Genomic DNA, 19,002 nt, shown 5'->3' with positions numbered 1-19,002 from the left:
AACTTGATTTGAAATGAATTAGTAATCATGATTAGTAAGGTAATGCCATGTCATCAAGTAATTTCCAATGGAGTCATGGCGTTTGTTTCATCCATAACATTATCATTGATCTCCAGTTATGATAATAAATTGATTATTGGCTTGGAAGAGAAATGTAAGATCGTTGTAAAAACATTCCAGACTGGACATATGACTGTGTCGCACTGGGAAAACTATAGGTATTTTGACAGTTATCACTATTCAACCAGGCTATCATCTTAATCACTTGTCTTGAGTGCACTTTGTGATCTAATGGGTACCATCAACACAGGTTAACCTATCAAACACCCCTTCTTCACATTCTAATTTCACCTTGCTGAGCACATACAGGTCGGTCTAGTTCCGTCCATTCATTAGTACAAATCAATCCAAATGCCGACACCGGTCAAATATTTCCAAATGATATCGTCAGCCCTCGTGATCACCGTTTTGCGTTTGGTGCAAAATATCTGATAGTTTTACCGCAGCTTCCGTTCCGTGAAAACCCTTCTATATAACCTTTCAGAGTTATTGACATTAGTTTTTAACTGTGGATTTATTATCATACAACCATCATCGAAGTAATCATACCCCAGAGTCTTCTTAAAACAGAACATGTATTTATTAAGCCATCTTTTACATCAGACACTCCATAATTCTGCCACCTTTTCCAAAATGGCGCGTTCTACAAAGCATGATGGGAAATAGAATAGTTGACGCTACTCTTTTTATTTGGGTCTTGTTAGAATTTCACATTAGCGCACTGGGCGACAATCAATACCATAAAAAGTCTTGTGTATAGGCCTGTCAATTAATGGTAAAATTATATTAGATATCATATTGAAAACTTTGGTTCATCGCTATGAATACCCACCCCCCTACTTAGCATTTTCCGTAATGGCTGCCAGTAAAGTTGAAACGTAACTGTGTGCATGTAAACTCAGTGATAACCCGACCATTATGTGATCACATTCAGCATCGCGATGTATTTGTTTACTTGCTCAATTGTGTTCTTGTCTACTCGGCTTGTCTGAACCCTGATTGTTGTCCAGTATGGCCACTAGAGCACCACAGACCAGTGAGTTGAACTGGTATGCCAGCAGTGTTAGTCGCCAAGAATGTCAACAATGGGTAAAACTGCCGGCCCCGTGTCAGAAAGAATGAAATTAAAAGGTATGTGTGAGGAGGGTGAAGATCGGATAGAGATGCGGCAGACTCAAGAGGAGAACGACGGTAGTGTGACAACCATTAATTTATTTGACACTTATGAAGATGTTGATAAATTGAAGTCACGAGTTCAGGGTCTGCCAAACGAACGTTCTGAGGCCAGTGACACCAAGGAACATGCTGATGATATCGGTGCATTAGATTGTGATCTTAAAGAAAATGGCTCCGTAGATGTGCTCCATAACACCTACGATAAGGAGAGTGATGCAAGTCATTCAATTTCAAGTTCAGACACCATATTGTGCAGTGAAAGTGTTGATGGTCAAAACTGTAGCCAAGAGAGTAATGCAACTGTGTTGAATGGCAACAGTGAGGACTATTCCACTACAATTGGGGAATCAACTGAGACATCTGCAGCACAACCAAAGTCAGCTATTGATCAAAATGGTCATATTCCTTGTCAAGATCAAAACAAGAAAGCTCCGAAAGGGATAATGTCTGGCCTGGTAATGTCTCCAATAACATTAACGCAAGACGTACCTGTGTCAGTTGGGAGCACAAGCAATACAAACAGGCTGTCTCGTGTGTTAGAAAGTATGCCTTTACCATTGTTGTACATCCCTACAACAAAACAACTTGTAGCAGGACAGAATTCTTCTGATAGTAACAAATTTAGTAAAAGTCAGATTAATGATGGGGAATCAGTTGTGGGAAATGAAGATTCAGTGTGCAATGGATCTCAAGAAGGGTCTGTCAATGGATCTGATGTGAAAGAGGCAGGTACTCCAGATGAAAGTGATGGTAGTGCCAGTTATTGTCCTGATTCTTTAACAGTAAGAGAAGCAGATCAGATCACACTACACAGTGTTGATTGTCTTTTACCTCATGTATCAAGTGGAGATTCGGTTATGAGAGGATACACAGATGTGTCTAGTTTGTCTAGTATAAGCACTGGAACTGACTTCTCCATATCAGCAGCTTCTTTAGGGGAAGAATATGGGGAGTCAAAGAGTATATCTCTCGATATGGAAGATGGTGGATTCATGGATGTCAATTTGCATTCAAGAAACTCCTACGAACGATGCCGGAATGTGTCACAGGACAGTGGTATTGAAGACAAGGGTGGCAAATCTAAGCGCAAAACATTTTCTGGATTTCTCTCAAGGTAAATACAAACAATTCCCAAAATAGATTTTCATTCACACTCTATTCCTTATGGTGTAATCAAAGCTTACTAATTCATCAAGATGGCATAATTTATCTATTTGCATTGTTTAGTTACTTTGCCTTTTCCATTTTCATTTCACATGGTAGACTACAGAATGTTCATCGTTCATATGCATTGTGCCATGTCACAGTGAATTAACTAAAACATTGCAATCATTTCCATTCTCTGCTAATATGTATCTGGATCATTACAGACCTATTACAGGTTATTACTGTACATTCAAAAGTATGCCAAGACATCAATAAGGACAACCTTGCCACAGTGTTTTATGCGTATGTACAGTACAGACTCCATCTCCTGCTTATTTCATAACATGTCATGCCCCAGTCTGAATGTCCAGTTAGACAACCCATAAAGATGCGGGTTTGAACTGATCTTCAGTTACTCATGCTTGTCATGTGACAGGACTAACATGATCCTGCAGTCAGGCTTGCTGGCTCAGTTGACACATGTCATCAATTCCCAGCTGCATAGAGAGATGCTCATACACTTGATCATTGGATTGTTTGATCCAGCCCCGATTATTTACAGACTGCCACCATATGGCTGAAATATTGTTGAGTGTGGCTTAAAACTAAACTCACTCATCCATTTAAAACAGACAGTTCTGTTGATAGCATTGTCTTGTTTGTAGATGTAATGTTGTAACACTGCATTACACTTTACAGTTATACTCAAAGATGATCTACATTTTCTTTAGTGACTTTATTTAGTTGACCGATTTTACTTTCAGCATCTTGATATCTCTCCTTTCGATTTCTTAATCTGTTACGTTTCAGCATGGTTAGCTGTGTCATTTTTTAAGATCAGAATGGCAGGTTATTCCAGATGCTGACAAAGTGGGACTTGCACTGAAAACCTGGAGCAGACAGAAGATACAGTTAAAATTCACTGTATGGTTTCATGTCTGGCTGATTCAGATAAAAATTTCATTGTTTTCTTAAGAATTGCTGCTTTGTATAGAAAGTGGTAGTGTACAAAAAAGCTGAATCAGAGTTATAAATCTTTGAGTAATCTGCAAGGAAAAAAGATATACAGTCGATGGAGATGTAAATAAATTCATGGAAATAAAATCAGTTGAGATACCATCATACATAATACAATAGAAGTTGACAGTTGAAGATATTAATACATGCAGTTCATGGTGACTGAAATAGTCATGATGCAATGAGACATACCACAGTAGAAACAAACAATACAGTGGACACGTCTGTTTTAATTTTAATAATCTTGTATAGTCGAACATGTCCTAAAACTAGAGGCAACCATCATTACCTATTTTAGTTCAGACCTCAGTTGCAAAGTTCAGACGATCGAAGAGGGCCACCAAGTTGTGTAGGTAGGACTTCACATTCGATGACACCCTGGACTTTATCAGATAGTTATCACATGTTATTAATCACAAAACACATATATACAACTACTGATTATTGACCTGAAGGGCACATGCCATGCTATACAGCGTGCAAGCTGTATACATGCACTCTGCCAAATTACCAATATTCTAATGATGAGGACATCAAGACTCTGCTTGGCTGGTTCTGAAGGTTATTGATTCCACCAACCATTCAACCAGCAAATTCTGAAGCTTCATTAATTTATGTCAGGCTTAATGAGCACGCTCAGGTGATAGAGCAGTGTTTTGATTGTCAGACCAACTATTTCCTCACCATCAGGACAGTTATTGCTTTCTAGTCATGACATTTATGAAGACAGATTTATTGTGAAGTGGTCTGTCTTGATGTATGACATGTGCACAAGTGCGCTGACTTGACAGATATTTCATATGATCTGTGTGGACACAGTTTTCGATGTCCATTTCAATTCTTTGCTATTGACCCTTGTGCTAACACGATTGTCAAAGTGCATTTTTTAAAGTAGTGACCACGAATTGCCGATTTATTCTTGTCAGAGGGGCATGTGAGATAGAACAATTGTCACTGTCAGACTTCCGATTGGCAGAAGTATCTGTGGTTGAGTGGATTAAATTGCTGATGATGTGAGCTGGCAATTTTCTGCATGACACTGACAGTGAGGGCTTGAATACTAGAAGGGATTCAGCCCTCAAAGTAGCAGAAACTATACAGATAGAGGATGTGTGACCCCAAACAGCTGTGACATGTGACAGTTGTTAATTTTATTTTGTGACTATCAGCGTGAAAAGTTAATACTGTCAGAATAAATTACTAAAGGACCGTTATGTAACAATCACTTTGAAATCTATCTATGTTTTGTTTGTTTTACACAGTTTGTCCATGTACTATTCACAGTGCAAGTTATTTTTGGACTTACAGACGATTTTAACCTGGACTTGTTAGACTCAGAGTGCACGTTAATAATATTTTCATGTGAAAAACTAATATTTTCAATAAACAGCATCCACGTCAACATTTCACATTTCTGTGTGAGTGTTTCAGATTGCTGAAGGTTTATATTATCATGAATATGACCATCTGTTAGTTACTTTCAACAATGTCAGGTTTAATGTCTTTCTGGTGTGTAGTTTTCACACCAAACCTTACACAATGTCAATTTTCAGTGGTAGTAATTCTCTTCTATCCATCTACAATCTTGATGAAATTGCACTTTTTTCCTGGAATAATATGATATACCCCTTTCAGTATGTCCAGTAGTGCTACCAATGAAACAGATATTATGACCTTGTTACCTTGGTAACAAAAGTGTAATGAACAAGCAGAATAATTGCCATAGGTTATTTCTGACTATCCAATAACTGGTACATTCTTGATCTCTTGATGCTTCACGTCAGTATCTGTTGCAGTTAACAATTGTACATCTTAAATGCATGAAATAATTTAGCTGCCTAGGATGCCAGGAATTTGTGCAGGGTGAGCTGTTGTATGACTGAATGCAGTGGAAATGGTCGGGAAGCTACTCGGATACTGATTACCGTATCTTAATCCGTTTGATTATCATGATGATTGGCACTGTTAAGCTGTAGCCTTGGCGCAGAGCACTGCAGACTATGAAATCCAATCATGGTTCTGATCAGTCTGCGAGATGGTGGAGTGGCCAATTGGGTGAAGTGTTCACTCGTCATGCGGATGGCCAGAGTTCGATTCCCCATATGTGTACAGTGTGTGAAGTCCATTTCTGGTGTTCCCCTGCCGTGATATTGCATGAATATTGCTAAAACTGGTGTGCCTCCTAGCCCGCTCGATGGCTCACTCACTCACTCACTCACTCACTCACTCACTCACTCACTCACTCACTCACTCACTCACTCACTCACTCACTCACTCACTCACTCACTCACTCATCTGATAAAGCTTTTCCTTTGGCAAAGTTGTGAATTCATTCTTTCGAGAAGGCAATATTACTTCAGAGGGATGGATGTCGTTAGCCTGACTGAGAGGTCATCGCCACTTTCATCTGTATTACAGTCTTTCGAAGTGATTTAGACCATTTTCATGATTGTATCATTGTTATTGTGGGTGGTTCTTCAGTAGCTCTACCAATCTGGTAAGAAGTTTTAGAATATTTTGTATGGGAGATGTGTTAGCCTTGTGGTTAGAATGTCTGCCTGTCAACGCCAAAGGTTTTACTCCCTATGTGGGTACAATGTGTAATGCCTATTTCTGGTATCTCTTGCCACAGGCTAAGATCTCATTCTCCTGAACATTTTATGGATGATTATCAATGTTCTACAGTATGAGACAATTAAAACATTGTTGAAATAACCTGATCATGTTTATCTCGAACAGAAATGTGTTAATTTGAAATTACCAAAGGTGTATTAGTGCATAATATTTTAGTTTAGCATTTTTCTTCAACCAATTTCATTTAATGATTTTGCTTTTGTGATATTTGATTTGGTACAATGTCCATTCCATAACACAAATAGGTGCAAAATTGCTAGTGTGGCATTGAGCAAATGTTAGTCACTGGCTGTAACAGTGACAACTTCATATACTCTGAATTAATTGTTGATGGAAATGGTGAAAACAGTCAGCTTTGCTGCACCCCAGTGGTCAGAGATAATACATTTGTGTGTATACGGCCATATGAACAATGGCTTTTGATTATGTGTCTGCTGCTCACATTGATTTGTTATTTGTAACCATGGGTACATGCTTGTCCCCCAAATTACTGTCTGAATAAATATTATACTATTGTGCCTCTTGTATCCAATAATGACTAAAGATATATATGACTGTAAGCAGTATAAGACATACAATGCAGAATGTTATCAGCATTTATGTGTAGAAATTTGGTACGTGTTTTCCAGATGACTAATTTGAAGTCTGTATTTGATAGAAGCAGTTCTATGGCCTTAACAGAACATATTTTAGAAACTTTAGAAAGTGATTCCAGATTTTATTTGTTTTTCTCGCTTGGATATTTTCCATTTGGTTATTGGTAGTTACTTATAGCTCAACATAAGACCTGTTATTAAAGATTTTAATGTAATTTTGCATTTTAGAAAAGTTCTTCTATCCATAACCAATCAGTATATGTTACAAAGTGATGAACTTGTGGGATTTTGAGGATGAGTTGCATTCGTAAAGATCCAAAGTTCCTTTTATTTCACTCTCTCATGTTTCTCTATCAGTTTTCAGTTGAACTTTATTTTTCAGTAAATGTAGAAATTTATTTAGTTCTTATCCTCATGGGCACATGATTGCATGACTGCCTTAAAATATACATGAACTGCAGTTCATTGACTGTTATAGTTATGCAATAAATGATTATAGAATATGATGGTTTAAATAACACATGGAATATGATATTATAAAGAGCATACAGAACACGGTGTTATAAAACGAACCCACAACATGATAGTATAGAGGGCATAAGTAACATGATACCATCAGGGTTTAATCACGTCAGCTATCAGTATCACATCTTGTAAGCGTGACTTCTGCATTGATATCATATAGTTATGTAGCTTCATTTGCAAATGACGAGGGCCAGGTGACCTCTTATATATACTTGATCTGTATTTGAATTGGCATAGCACAGTTTGAGATTAGTTAAATGTAGACATTCACACACAAGAAAACATACTCTTTTCCATGTTAACAGATGATATATGTAACCCATGTGAATGTACAGGTAATTCAGTCAGTAAACAGGACAAGTTGACCAGTGAGTTTAGACAGGGAAATTGTAACCTTTGATCCATGGATGATGATATATAAGCTGACTGTATGTAGTGTCTGAAATTAAGCGTGCAAAATTTGGTTTGGTTGTTGTTTAAGGGAACACTCAGCAATGTTCCAGCAGTGTGGCGCCTGTCTGTAAATATTCTGGACCAGCAAGCCTGGACCAGCAAGCCTGGACCAGCAAGTCTGACAACCCAATCTGTTAATTGTCTTTCACCACAGGTATGGGTTGCTGAAGACCAATTCTGACCCAGATCTTCATGGGGTTACAGACCTTGAAACAGATATGCACAATACAGCCCATGCAAGTCTAGAATAGCTATGGATACATAGCCAAAGTCCAGTAAAATTTGTTTACGAAAGTAAGATCAGCAATAAAATCATAAATACCAATTACTTTTACCAGTGCATATGGTGAGACTTAAATCAGCTGAATAAATCTGTGCAGACATGTTTGGTCAAGAAGATTATGGGAACAAGCTGTTCCTCGTTGTTTGCACTGTGGCATTGACTTCAATCCCATTGAACAACACAGACCACCCAGAGTTAATTAATAAGTACTTTCTCGAAATGAATTTCCACTCAGTTGCTGCAGGTTAGAGGAGGTGGAGTGAGCCCTTTGATGCTATTAGTGAAATGTTACACAATATTTGCAGCTGAGAGATGCGGATAAGGAGCTGATTACATGACTGGCTGCTGTAAGGAGGTGTTTAACAGCTCAATTTGTTCTACAAACAAAGGGATGCTTGGACCCTCATCTCAGCCAACGGCTGGAACCGTCTCTGGCCATGTTTTTTTCGTCTCATTAAAGACTCAGTGTTTCTATCAGGTGCAATTAGTAAGAGTTAATGAAAGTTTAATCAGTTTTTATAATTAAGACACTGTTGTTAAGCTGAGGGATGTAAGAGTTTGGTTGCTGTTTTGAATTGATTTAATTAGTTTCGTTAATGTGTGTTTGAAAGTAATGGTTGTGAAGATTAAATGGCTTAATAATGTCATGTGTTACCTTCTTGCTTCAGTGAGTTTGTGGTTATAGCATTTGTAGCAGTCGGTGACTACAGCTACTTGCCTGAAGTCTGTGTCTAGTAAAATTGCTTTCAGTCAACTCAGTTAATTGCAGTCAGTATGGCAAGACATAAACATGCTAAAGCAGATGTTCCTGACAACAGTCATGTGTTTTTTGGGAAAGACTGAATTGTGACCTCACATCTTTTAAGCATGGGTCATTGTGACCTAGATCCCCAGTGACAAAGAGATCTTGAGCTCATAATTTCCAGTGTTTATTCTGATTTAGTTTTGAGGATGTATCTTTGAAAAGTTTTGGATTGGTATACCAAATGGATCCCTCACATGGGTATAATTTGTCAATCCATGGTTTAGAGCTTTTTAGTCAAGATTGTCTACTAATTGTTTGTGTTCAGTTTTGGCAAACTAATGCATACAGTGCAGTGATGGATCTCAAGTTCACCTTTGCAACTCTGGCATACAGGAACTGAAATATCTGATATGTTCCACTCCCATGTGTCACCATAACAATGAATTGATTGCATGTAGTTTTTGAGTATAAAAGTTATCTGTTATACTTCGCCTCCCAGACTAAAGACTTCACAATGCTGGTTATTTATCACAGCAAGCTAAGAACCATGTGACATTTCCATGGAGAAACACTGCCCTTTATTGAAGTGTTTTTTTTTCTTTCTTCTTTCAAAGACTTTGTACAAAAGAAGGATTTCATAAGAAACATGCATTATTCTTGTGTCCTGATTTTAATGAATGCCCTGTTTTTTCGAACTCAGGGACAAGTATCCCTGACCATCCAATTTCTAGATCCATCACTGATAGCTTTGTAAGCTGTCTGATGTGTGTCTGGAATAAATAACTTGTCCTTTACCTGCCAGGATTGGCAGATTCCGTGGTAGACAATACAACATATTTTGGCATCCTTGGTATGTTTTACATTTTCATTTACTTCACTTAAGACTGACTGTAAACATCTTGCATAATGTTATTTAATGAAATTACTGCTACTGCTATTTAATGCTACTGAAACCCCTTTTGAATTAGCCTTTTCACTTAAAATATGTGCAAATAGATACATTGATAGTGTACACATCTATAGCTCACTCATTTTATGAAAGATGGTTGCTAAGCATTCATCAGACCAGTGCACTGTTTTCCCTCAAAAAGAAAATTAGGTAAAGCATTCTGTTCTAAATGATAATAACAGATAGCTACCTACTCAACAGTGGGTCTACATCAAATTTCAAAACACAGTATGTCCATTCCTAATTGAATTGCTGTAAAGAAGGGTTGTGAAACATCAAATTGATCTCACTTTTGGATTTAGAGACATTCAGTGCACTTGCTAATTTAAAACTGAAACATTAGTTTATTGAACAGATATCAAGTATCGGCAAATGCTAGTTATGACAGATGATAGATAATGTGATTTAGGTGGTCGTTACGCTGAAGGCCCAAGCTCTGTGAATTCCCCAATGTGTGGATCCAATAACTGGAACCAGTTTCTGGTATCCCAGGTGAAGCATTGCTGGAGTATAGGCAAACCCTCTGAAATTAGTGGAAACCTCACCATCTCCCTGAAGTTGTGAAATATCATCTTCACCAAATCAAAAACAAATCAGATTTGACAATTTCCTCAAGTTGATAAATTCAAATGAAGCAGAAAATAAACAGATTAAATGACATTTTGTAAAATGTTATGGAAGTTTGATGTTTTGAAATGATTTGTGGGTATTTTTCTTTACCAACTGTAATTGTCATCACTTGTGAAAATTCCACTTTTCAAACACAGTTCAGGAATTTCACTTCACATGTTTGCCGATGCTGCAACTTCCACAATAGATGTTGTAACTTGGTGCAGTGTGTTTGAGTTAGGAAATTACTGTGTAGCTGAGGAATTAGATACTGGAATATTTTCTTTGAATTTCACACATTCCACTCAGTCTGATGTCACCCCTAGGAAAAGGTTATATTTGTTAAGGCAGCTGTGAAATTGAAGTTTTTTGTTGAGTGTGAAGGTTGTGAAGTGGCCATTGTAATGAGTATTGAGCAGTCATCGCTATGCTCCTTTGATGATGGACATAGTCAGTAAAGTTCACAGATTGTCAGCTTTATGATTATCCAGTGACGTGTACTTAAATGGCTGACAAGGAAAGACAACTCTGAGTTAGTCATAAACTTGATGTTGCTGGCATTGAGATGATGGTGTGGGTTGATTTCAGTGTCTGCCATGTTTAGTCAGTCGGATTTCAAAATTTTCTAGTGATGTGTACCTAAGGGAGACAACTCTGAGAAAGCGCAGCCATGACACTCTGATGGATGCTCACACTTTTAGTCACTGGATTATGTACAGGCTGCTGTCATGTACATGTGACTGGAATAGTTACGTGACTGATATGATTGGAAAGAGGCGCCCCCCCACATATACATAAGTAAGGGAGGGAGTTTAGTTTTATGCAACTTTTAGCAATATTCAGGGAATAACTGTGAGGAGGAACCAAAAGTTGGCTTAACAAATTGTTTGTTTTTCTGGGTTTTCTGATAATGAGCGAACCCTTGACTACTAACCTAGTGAGTGAGTGAGTGCGTGAGTATTCTAACCTAGATCTTTAGTGTGACAAGGCAACCCTTTAAACCTACCAGCCCCACACACTTGTCAGTAATGAAACAAAGCATGGTCACAATACAATCTATGGGTAGCAATATGATATGTAATGTACATATTTATGTCAAACAGTGTGGAAAGATTTTGACTTGATCATGTTCCAAAGGAGAGGCTGGCTGTAGAAACATGTTCACAGCAATATTGAACAAACTTCATGGATATCAACATTTTTTATTCCTGTTTAACAATGGTACAAGAATCTGTATCGAAGTGTGGCACCCACGAAATAAAAGGAGTTGATATCGATAAAGTGTGTTGAATATTGTACATCCCAATTTCTAAAGTCCTACTCAAAGAAGTTCTATTTATAGCAGCTACTTTTAGTAGCAGACTTGAAAATGCTGGGCGGTCATTAACAAAAAGTAATGTATTTTAGCAAGGTGTCGTCTTGTATCAATACAAAAGTATCATGTTGTATTATATAGTTTCATGAAACTCATAATGCACCAGTACTACGATGTATCATTTCAACTCTAATACACACTCGCAGAATGGTCATAAACCCAACATACCCTTTTTCTCCTAACTCACTTCAACTTGATTTAGGTCATCCAACGTGTGAGAAGAGTGGAGTTTTTTCCAATCATTTTTCCAATATTACTGATGTGTAACAGACTAGAAGAAAGCTAAAACACTCTTGATGCAGCAAATGGAATTTGTGTACATGTATTTTGATGGAATGTACATACACTTGTCCTGAGGCGGTGGTGTTGCTCAGTGGACAAAGTAGATTGCTGGTTTCCTTTGTAAGGATGGGTTGGTTTGACTCATCTGACATTGTCTAAGAGGTTGAGATACGAACCATCCACCTTGTGGAATATGAATTAATGTTGAGAATGTGGCATGAACAAGAACTTGATATCTTCGTGTGCTGTGATTTATTGAGTTACAGAGGCTTATGAACACCCTGTGATAATATAGTAGAACATGATGTGTTAACATGTGTTACAATCTTTGACAAAAAATATAAGTGAGCTGACCTTGTAGCCATTTTATCTGTATATATTTTGTTCATTTATTGTTCCATGAAAATTTCAGATTTTTTTTCATGAATTAAAGATAGTTTTCTTTTGCCTTTTTTCTTGTTCAGTTCTAAAATAACACATCAACATTTCTTTATGCTTGATACAGATAATAGTTTTGGATTTAAATTAACCTGGAATTATGGTCTAGAATATGATAAAATTTGTAAAATATATATTGCATTTTAAGCCACCCCAAGTTTGACCAGGTGTTCTTCAGCAACCCATGTGTTTTGGTGAAGAAACTAAAAGGATTAGGTAGTCAGGCTTGCTGACTTGGTTCAACAGTTATTCATCCGTATTGCATAGAATGTTGCTCATGCTGTTGATGAATTGTCTGAATTGTCTGGTTCAGACTTGATTATTTATGGACCGCTGCCACATAACTGGAATATTGCTGAATGTGGCATAAAACTAAACTCAAGTATCGAGACTCTAATGACTACACCCCAGATGTCAGTCCAAACCTTTCCTCTACAAGAGACTATTTTCTTCACGAATCGAACATAAGTGAACAGATTTTGTTAAAATGTTAATGAAAGTACACTTTTTCTCTAACAGTTACCGAGCAAGTACAATCTCCAATCACACTGCTGTTTTCTGTTTGAAAATTCAAAAATATTCACACGAAGCTATGGACAGTCACGCCATTTGAAAGTTGGTCAAGGTGTGTTTTTGGTGTACGCTGCTTAATAATTTGAAACACAGTAAGCTTGAAACCCCAGACATTTTAAGGTCCCTCTTCACAAGATTGATAATCTTGCCATTGTGAAAAAATGCTGAATTTCTGAGCTGATCATAAGGACAAATATGGGAATTTGAATTTGATGAAGAATGGCACAAAGTAAGAATTTGATTTATTGTACAAAAGAGATGTCTTGAACTAGTTGTGGTTAATCCCAAGTGGCTCACTTCCAAGGAACAGATCCATATGTCAACGTTCTTATAGTGCTATTAACACGCTTACTTATTTGCTCATGATTTAGACCAACTAGCCCTCAATCCTCAACATTTTGGAATGACATTTTTGCAACATTTGAAATTCACAAAGGGGTTTGAGCATCATCATTAAGAGAAGTACTTCGGATGCTTAACAAAAACAGTTCTGTGTCACATTAGCTGTAGGCAGCCAACATTCTTTTTCCATTTGGCCTGCTTTTCCATTTAGTCTGTGATTTTAACTTTTCGAGTTTGGCTATTTGATATATGTGGGCTGTGGGTGCACAATTCAGTTTTTGCTCCTTTGTGTACAGATTTAAAGATGGAATTTGGAAATGGGAAATTTTTAAGGCAATGCTCATTCTGAGTTGAACACAGCTTGTGCGTTAAGATATCGTAGAATTTCTTTCAGCGGGATGTAGTGATGACTATGTTTTTAGAATTTGTAACATCAATTAAGTTTGTATCAAGTATTTTGATGGAAATGGTTCAAATTCTCCTTAATTCGACTGTACTTAAAAAAAAATTGTGTATCTACATGACTTGCATAGTTCTCCTTTAAATCATTCACCTCTATTTTAGAAGTGAATGTCTTCCAATTTGAATGGATAGAATATGCATGTTGTGGTTAGCATTTCAAGCTCCTGATAATGATAGCAGGATACATTTGGGAGTAGAGTATTTGTAGCGTGTAAATTGATTGGACAAGATGGTTGTAGTGTGGCATGAACCCTGGTCGCCTTGAAGACCAGAAGCTGGTGAGAGGGGACGTGATGGGGCATTCATTGGCCTAAACATTGCTGTCTGCTAAATGTCTTACTGTAGAGCCATTTGCAGGGAAATGGTGTCTACTAAACGATGAAGGCTGGGAATAGTATCAATGGAGTGTGAGAGAGCATAGGTCCAGTTGTGGGTGTGGAATACTTCGATTGCATTCATTGTCATGCCTGAAAAGCAAATCCATTGAGAACATTGAAAAGATAGATTTCTCCTTGATCAACATAGTGTTGCTATGATGGCAGGTCATTTTGAATAAATGATGTTGTAGCTCAAAAATACTTTGTATGCTTTTCAAAGAAAATATCAAAAAAATAATTGTAAGCACTTGATATGTTCACATTCAGAAGCAGCATATTTGCTTTTCAGAATACATACTTATGCAGTTTATCAGAGAATGATGTTTTTCTTAACAAAATGCAAAATTCTTCAGAAACAATTTTAGAAGGAACCAGCTAGTCTCATGGAGTCTTTTCCAAGAACACAAGCATCACAAAAGTTGTCAACTGACATATCCAGAAGAAGCCCCACAATGACTGACTGACGATACCCTGGGATGTACTCTATGCCTTCAGGGAGAAAGTTAGATGTTTGGTTGGTCCTGACAATGCCAAGGACATTAATCAGCTTGATGTTTATACATTCTATAAATACAGGGATCAGTCAAGCAATGGCAATACATTTCTAAAGGTGACTGGTTCTCTGCAATGTATAAGTTTTATGGTTGATAGGTTATAGCAGCATATACAAAGGTGATTGTTGATTTGATTGGTTAGGGATATTGGTGGGAAAATAACATTTTCTCTTTACAACCGCTGATGAAATGGGAAAGTGATTTGAAGGAGAGCAGAATTTTCCATCAACGTTTCATTAATGTGATAATTGCGTTTGGGTAAAAGCTTTCAGGCCATACAATGTTAGCAGTGTCGATGTATTGACTATTCTCTTAGTGATACGTAAGCCCTGTTACAGTACTTCTTAAATGTTTTCATGATAGTAGCACTGGAAATCTTATCATGTTGATTGAATGCTTGAATTATTCTTCTAAGTTCTATAGGTCTAGTATAAATGCCTGGAAATTGTTAGTCACAACCCATGTGAATTGTTCTTATTGTTTAAAAGTGCAGCCATGTTATATCTGATCAGGATATGCTCTAGATTCTTCTTTCTTTATGGGACATTTTACAGAGAATTGGCATCAATATTTCAACTTTAACAACAGAAGGTCCAGCTAATGTTATTTTGATTCAATTTGAAAAGAATCAAGAAAGACATATGAACTGTCTTGGCAATTGCTAGCCATTGTGATAAAATTCATAGTGAATAGTTGGAAAACAGCTTTAAAGTACAGGCTGTAAAACTGCATTTACGTTTGTCTGGTACATTATGTTTTGATATTATCTTTTTGAACTGTTTTTGTGTTTTGTTTGAAAAGTGTTTTAAAATTCACAATGCATGTCTGAACTGCACTAGAAAGTAGAAAGTTCAGAAAGAGAATTTAGAATCATTAACAATTCAATGCACAAAGAGACAATACATACTTTCCTTGCAGGATATATAAGTAGACGATATCTAGAAGGCCAGGTTACCACGGTTATCCAAAACATTGTTTTTGCCTTGTATTAGATTGCTTTTAGACTATTTGTTCATCACACCTAATTTGGAACAATGAACAAATCAGCAGCACAAGTTCTTGTTTTTTTTGACACTCTTTGCTAGACTGCATGACTGTCAAGTGTCACATATCAGAAAAAGATCAGAAACCTAGAAGTATTAATTCAATAGAAGGGTTTATGTGAACAAATTTTTGAGGATCTTCAGTCTTAGGCCAGTTTAGTGAAACTGTCCTGGGGCAATGACTGTTGTACCTCCTTTGCAGTAACACACTTTCCACAGTCGTAGTGCTATGATAGCTTTGTGAAACGGGGCCCTACTTACATTTTCACATAGTGACCTTAGTGCTACGATGATCGTAACTCCCATGCTCAAACACAGACTTAGGATGGCCTTAGTGCTAAACATTGTTTTGTGCAAGTTGACCCACTCTTACGCATCGGATAAAACAAACATCAGTCAGATTGAACATTGCAAACCACCCACAGCTAATTCTTTCCGCATAACATCGTCAAGAGGCCAGGCCTCACTGTTTCTGAATTGAATCTCTTCCGAAGACATACATATTCATGCACCTGGTTATCAATCATGTGTTTCTAACCAGAAGCAGTAATCCCGCATATTGCAACTCCGGTCACGAGAGTGATTATGACAGTGTTGAATGTGTTGCCCTGACCAGAATGTGTTCTGAGGTAACAACATTAACACATCTCACAGCACTACTAGTGGAGACTGGATGACCACCTAGGGAATTCTGTGTTGCTTCTGCTTTCCATTCAATCAATTTAGGGTTTGCTGAGGCCATTACAGAGTTTGATCACAGTCACCCCTTCATTCTGGTGACATCAGGCCCTGCTGAGTCACCATGTTTAGACATGGTCAGAGGCTGGACCAGGGTCATGCTGGGGCCACTGGTACCTCTCATTATCTTGTCTGGAGTCATCATAGTTTCTGGGTCAGTGTTGGAGGCTTGAAAGGAGGCCACAGGGCTGCATAATGTAGAGCTACAGAATAACAGTTAGTCTCTGAATATGCATAATTTTGATAGCAGAATAGTGCTAAAACAAAATTGAAAAGGACCCACCAGTGAGATGGTCGATTCCTGAACCTGAGGAAAATCTAGACTTTTGTGACTTTTTCTTTCTAGTCACTATGGGCTTGGTAAAAAAAATATGGTTGAGGCATTGTGAGACATGCTACTGTAACTAGTTCAGTTTAAGAAACTGAAATTCAGCCTTCTGGTTAGAAAGGTGATAACATATTTCTAAGAGTGAGCACCTTAGTTTTGCTTTTAGATAGAGGCAACGGGATCGGGTGGTCAGACTGAATGATGTTAATTGACACATGTCTTGGTATTTTGTAGAACAGTGCTGATGCTGTTGATCATTGTATTGTCTGCTCCTGACGTTATTATTTACAGATAAATTGCTGAAATAGTCCTGAATACTCAAATCACTCTCTTTTTTTATCTCACTAAAGTTGAAATGTCTTAGACCAGGATGATAGGCTGCATCTCTTTCGAATTTCCTCACGCTTAAAGTTGTAACTATGACAATTCCAATACTGTTTAAAGCAGCTTGAAACCAAACTTCTATTCATCTTTTGATGACCTTAAGACTTTTGGAGACAAAGCATACAAACAAGGGGATGATGTCAAGCTTCATTTAGTTTTAAGAAGGCTGATTGATTCACTTGACAAAATGTGTAACTGGTAAATAGATAAGGTTGTAGTAAGAAGGTTTAAGGGTAAACTCAATGGTAACTTGGAGGATAGTCTTTCAACTTCACAGTTGTCATTATTCTTTTATTTTTAGAAGACTGTAAATTAGAAGAAGGTCCCTTTTGGACTGGGTGAGTATTGATGTACCCTGTATCAGCAATTTCTCAGCTGCATGGTGACTTTTTGGACTCCTAGCAGCTGATTCTGGTCACTGTTCGAAAAAAATAACACTGACGCTTAGTCACTGAATGTATAATTTTGATTATTACAAATAAACCCATTTGAGTTGAAAAGGAGCCCAAGGAAGATCAGAGATTCAGAACCTGAGGAAATCTAGACTTGCTTCATGTATTGCTTTAGCATTGCAGAGATGGCAACTCAGAAGGGAAAATAAAGTGGTTCATGGACTGTGAGACAGACTAAAATAAATATGTGCAACTACCTTTTGAATGGGAACTTGGGAGCAGGTGGTGATTCTGAACAAATCTGAAGATGCTTTCATTGATTATTTACCAGGGAGATACGTACAAACCACTTTTACAATTTGCATCTTATATTTCATGTCTCACGAATGCAAGTGTTATCTTAGTGTTAGTAGGTTGATGATGTGGATGTTTCTGAAAAATTTGTCATTGAACTGCAACAAGGCTCATTGGCATCCCTTGTCCTGTGGGCTGGGATTAATGAAAAATGGAGTACAACATGCTTCTCTTCTCACAGGAGAACCTGTTGCTGATGGTACTGAGTGCATCACCCCATCTCTCAAGGTGTGTTATTATCTCATAACACTAGAATGGACAGTGTTGCCTAGCAACTAGCGCTAATGATGATCCAGCTGTGTGGATGTTCTGTATATTGTGTAATGGACCAGTGAGGAAAGAAATGAATTACGGGAACATACAGTGGGAGGCATTTGAACCTACATGCTTGTGTGATGAAGGAATCAGATTTATGGTGGAATGTGTTCAACTTGTCAGTATGCTGTGTGAAACAATCTTAACTGTTGCACTGCCTGATTTGTGACAGCATTTTAGGAAATATATTTTCCTTGTGTCTTGAAATAGAAGAGGTTATGCCAAGGACTATCTTACTAAGCAATTAATTACCAAGAACAAGTGAATGGAAATATTTGGATTAAAACAGATTTTTTTCAGTTTACCTTTGTGATCACAACTTCAGCCATATCACAGCTTATACTGGCTCTCTGTATTGTATCCATATTGAGATTCAAACCTAGGACTTTATTAATGTCATTCCTTTAACCCAAAGTCTGCTACGCAACAGCATATGTTTGAGAAAAGATTAACTAATGTTATAAGGGAAGCCATAGAAGTACAAGTGTTCCTTTATTTATTTCCAGAATTTCACCCTCAGTGGGATGTATACCTTGTTAAGAAACATGGCAAATAAGAAGGGAACACTTTTACTGTCATGTGTTCTCTTATTCGCTTCCATGAGTATATTTTGCAATCTGATCAAAGGCATAGTGTGTCTATTAAGTATATGAATGTCATGGTATAAGCAGATTTTCTCTAGTCTGTAAAATGGAATATATAAATAATTTCATCTGATGAGGTCAGTGTGGGAAGAATCCTCTGATGGTGAGATTGCAGAATTGTTTGGACCAAGGGATTTGTGTTTTTGCATTTTAGCTGCATGAAGTGTCAATCATTTGTGATAATATGCTGAAATTTTGCCTAAAGGTT

General features: G+C 37.4%; 2 protein-coding genes across 9 annotated transcripts in view; one reads left to right on the top strand and one right to left on the bottom strand.

Moving 5' to 3' along the window:
• LOC137265777 (uro-adherence factor A-like) overlaps positions 1-714 on the bottom strand; it is a 40,930-nt gene extending 40,216 nt beyond the window's left edge. For 4 of the 8 annotated variants that reach the window (XM_067801229.1, XM_067801234.1, XM_067801232.1 and 1 more), the window contains exon 1: positions 610-714. The gene's annotated coding sequence lies outside the window, so the exon portion shown is untranslated. Of the gene's footprint in view, positions 1-351; positions 471-609 lie in introns of those variants that run through there. The other 4 variants (XM_067801235.1, XM_067801233.1, XM_067801230.1 and 1 more) reach the window with 4 other exon arrangements.
• A 188-nt stretch (positions 715-902) lies between these two features.
• LOC137266126 (TBC1 domain family member 12-like) overlaps positions 903-19,002 on the top strand; it is a 79,299-nt gene continuing 61,199 nt past the window's right edge. The window contains exon 1 of the mRNA XM_067801621.1: positions 903-2,350. Within this exon, the coding sequence (XP_067657722.1) occupies positions 1,137-2,350 (1,214 nt within the window). The 5' untranslated portion in view covers positions 903-1,136. The remainder of the gene's footprint in view (positions 2,351-19,002) is intronic.

Source organism: Haliotis asinina, chromosome 15, assembly GCF_037392515.1.
Source record: "Haliotis asinina isolate JCU_RB_2024 chromosome 15, JCU_Hal_asi_v2, whole genome shotgun sequence".
Lineage (NCBI taxonomy): Eukaryota > Metazoa > Mollusca > Gastropoda > Lepetellida > Haliotidae > Haliotis > Haliotis asinina.
This window is presented reverse-complemented; position numbering and strand designations above follow the sequence as displayed.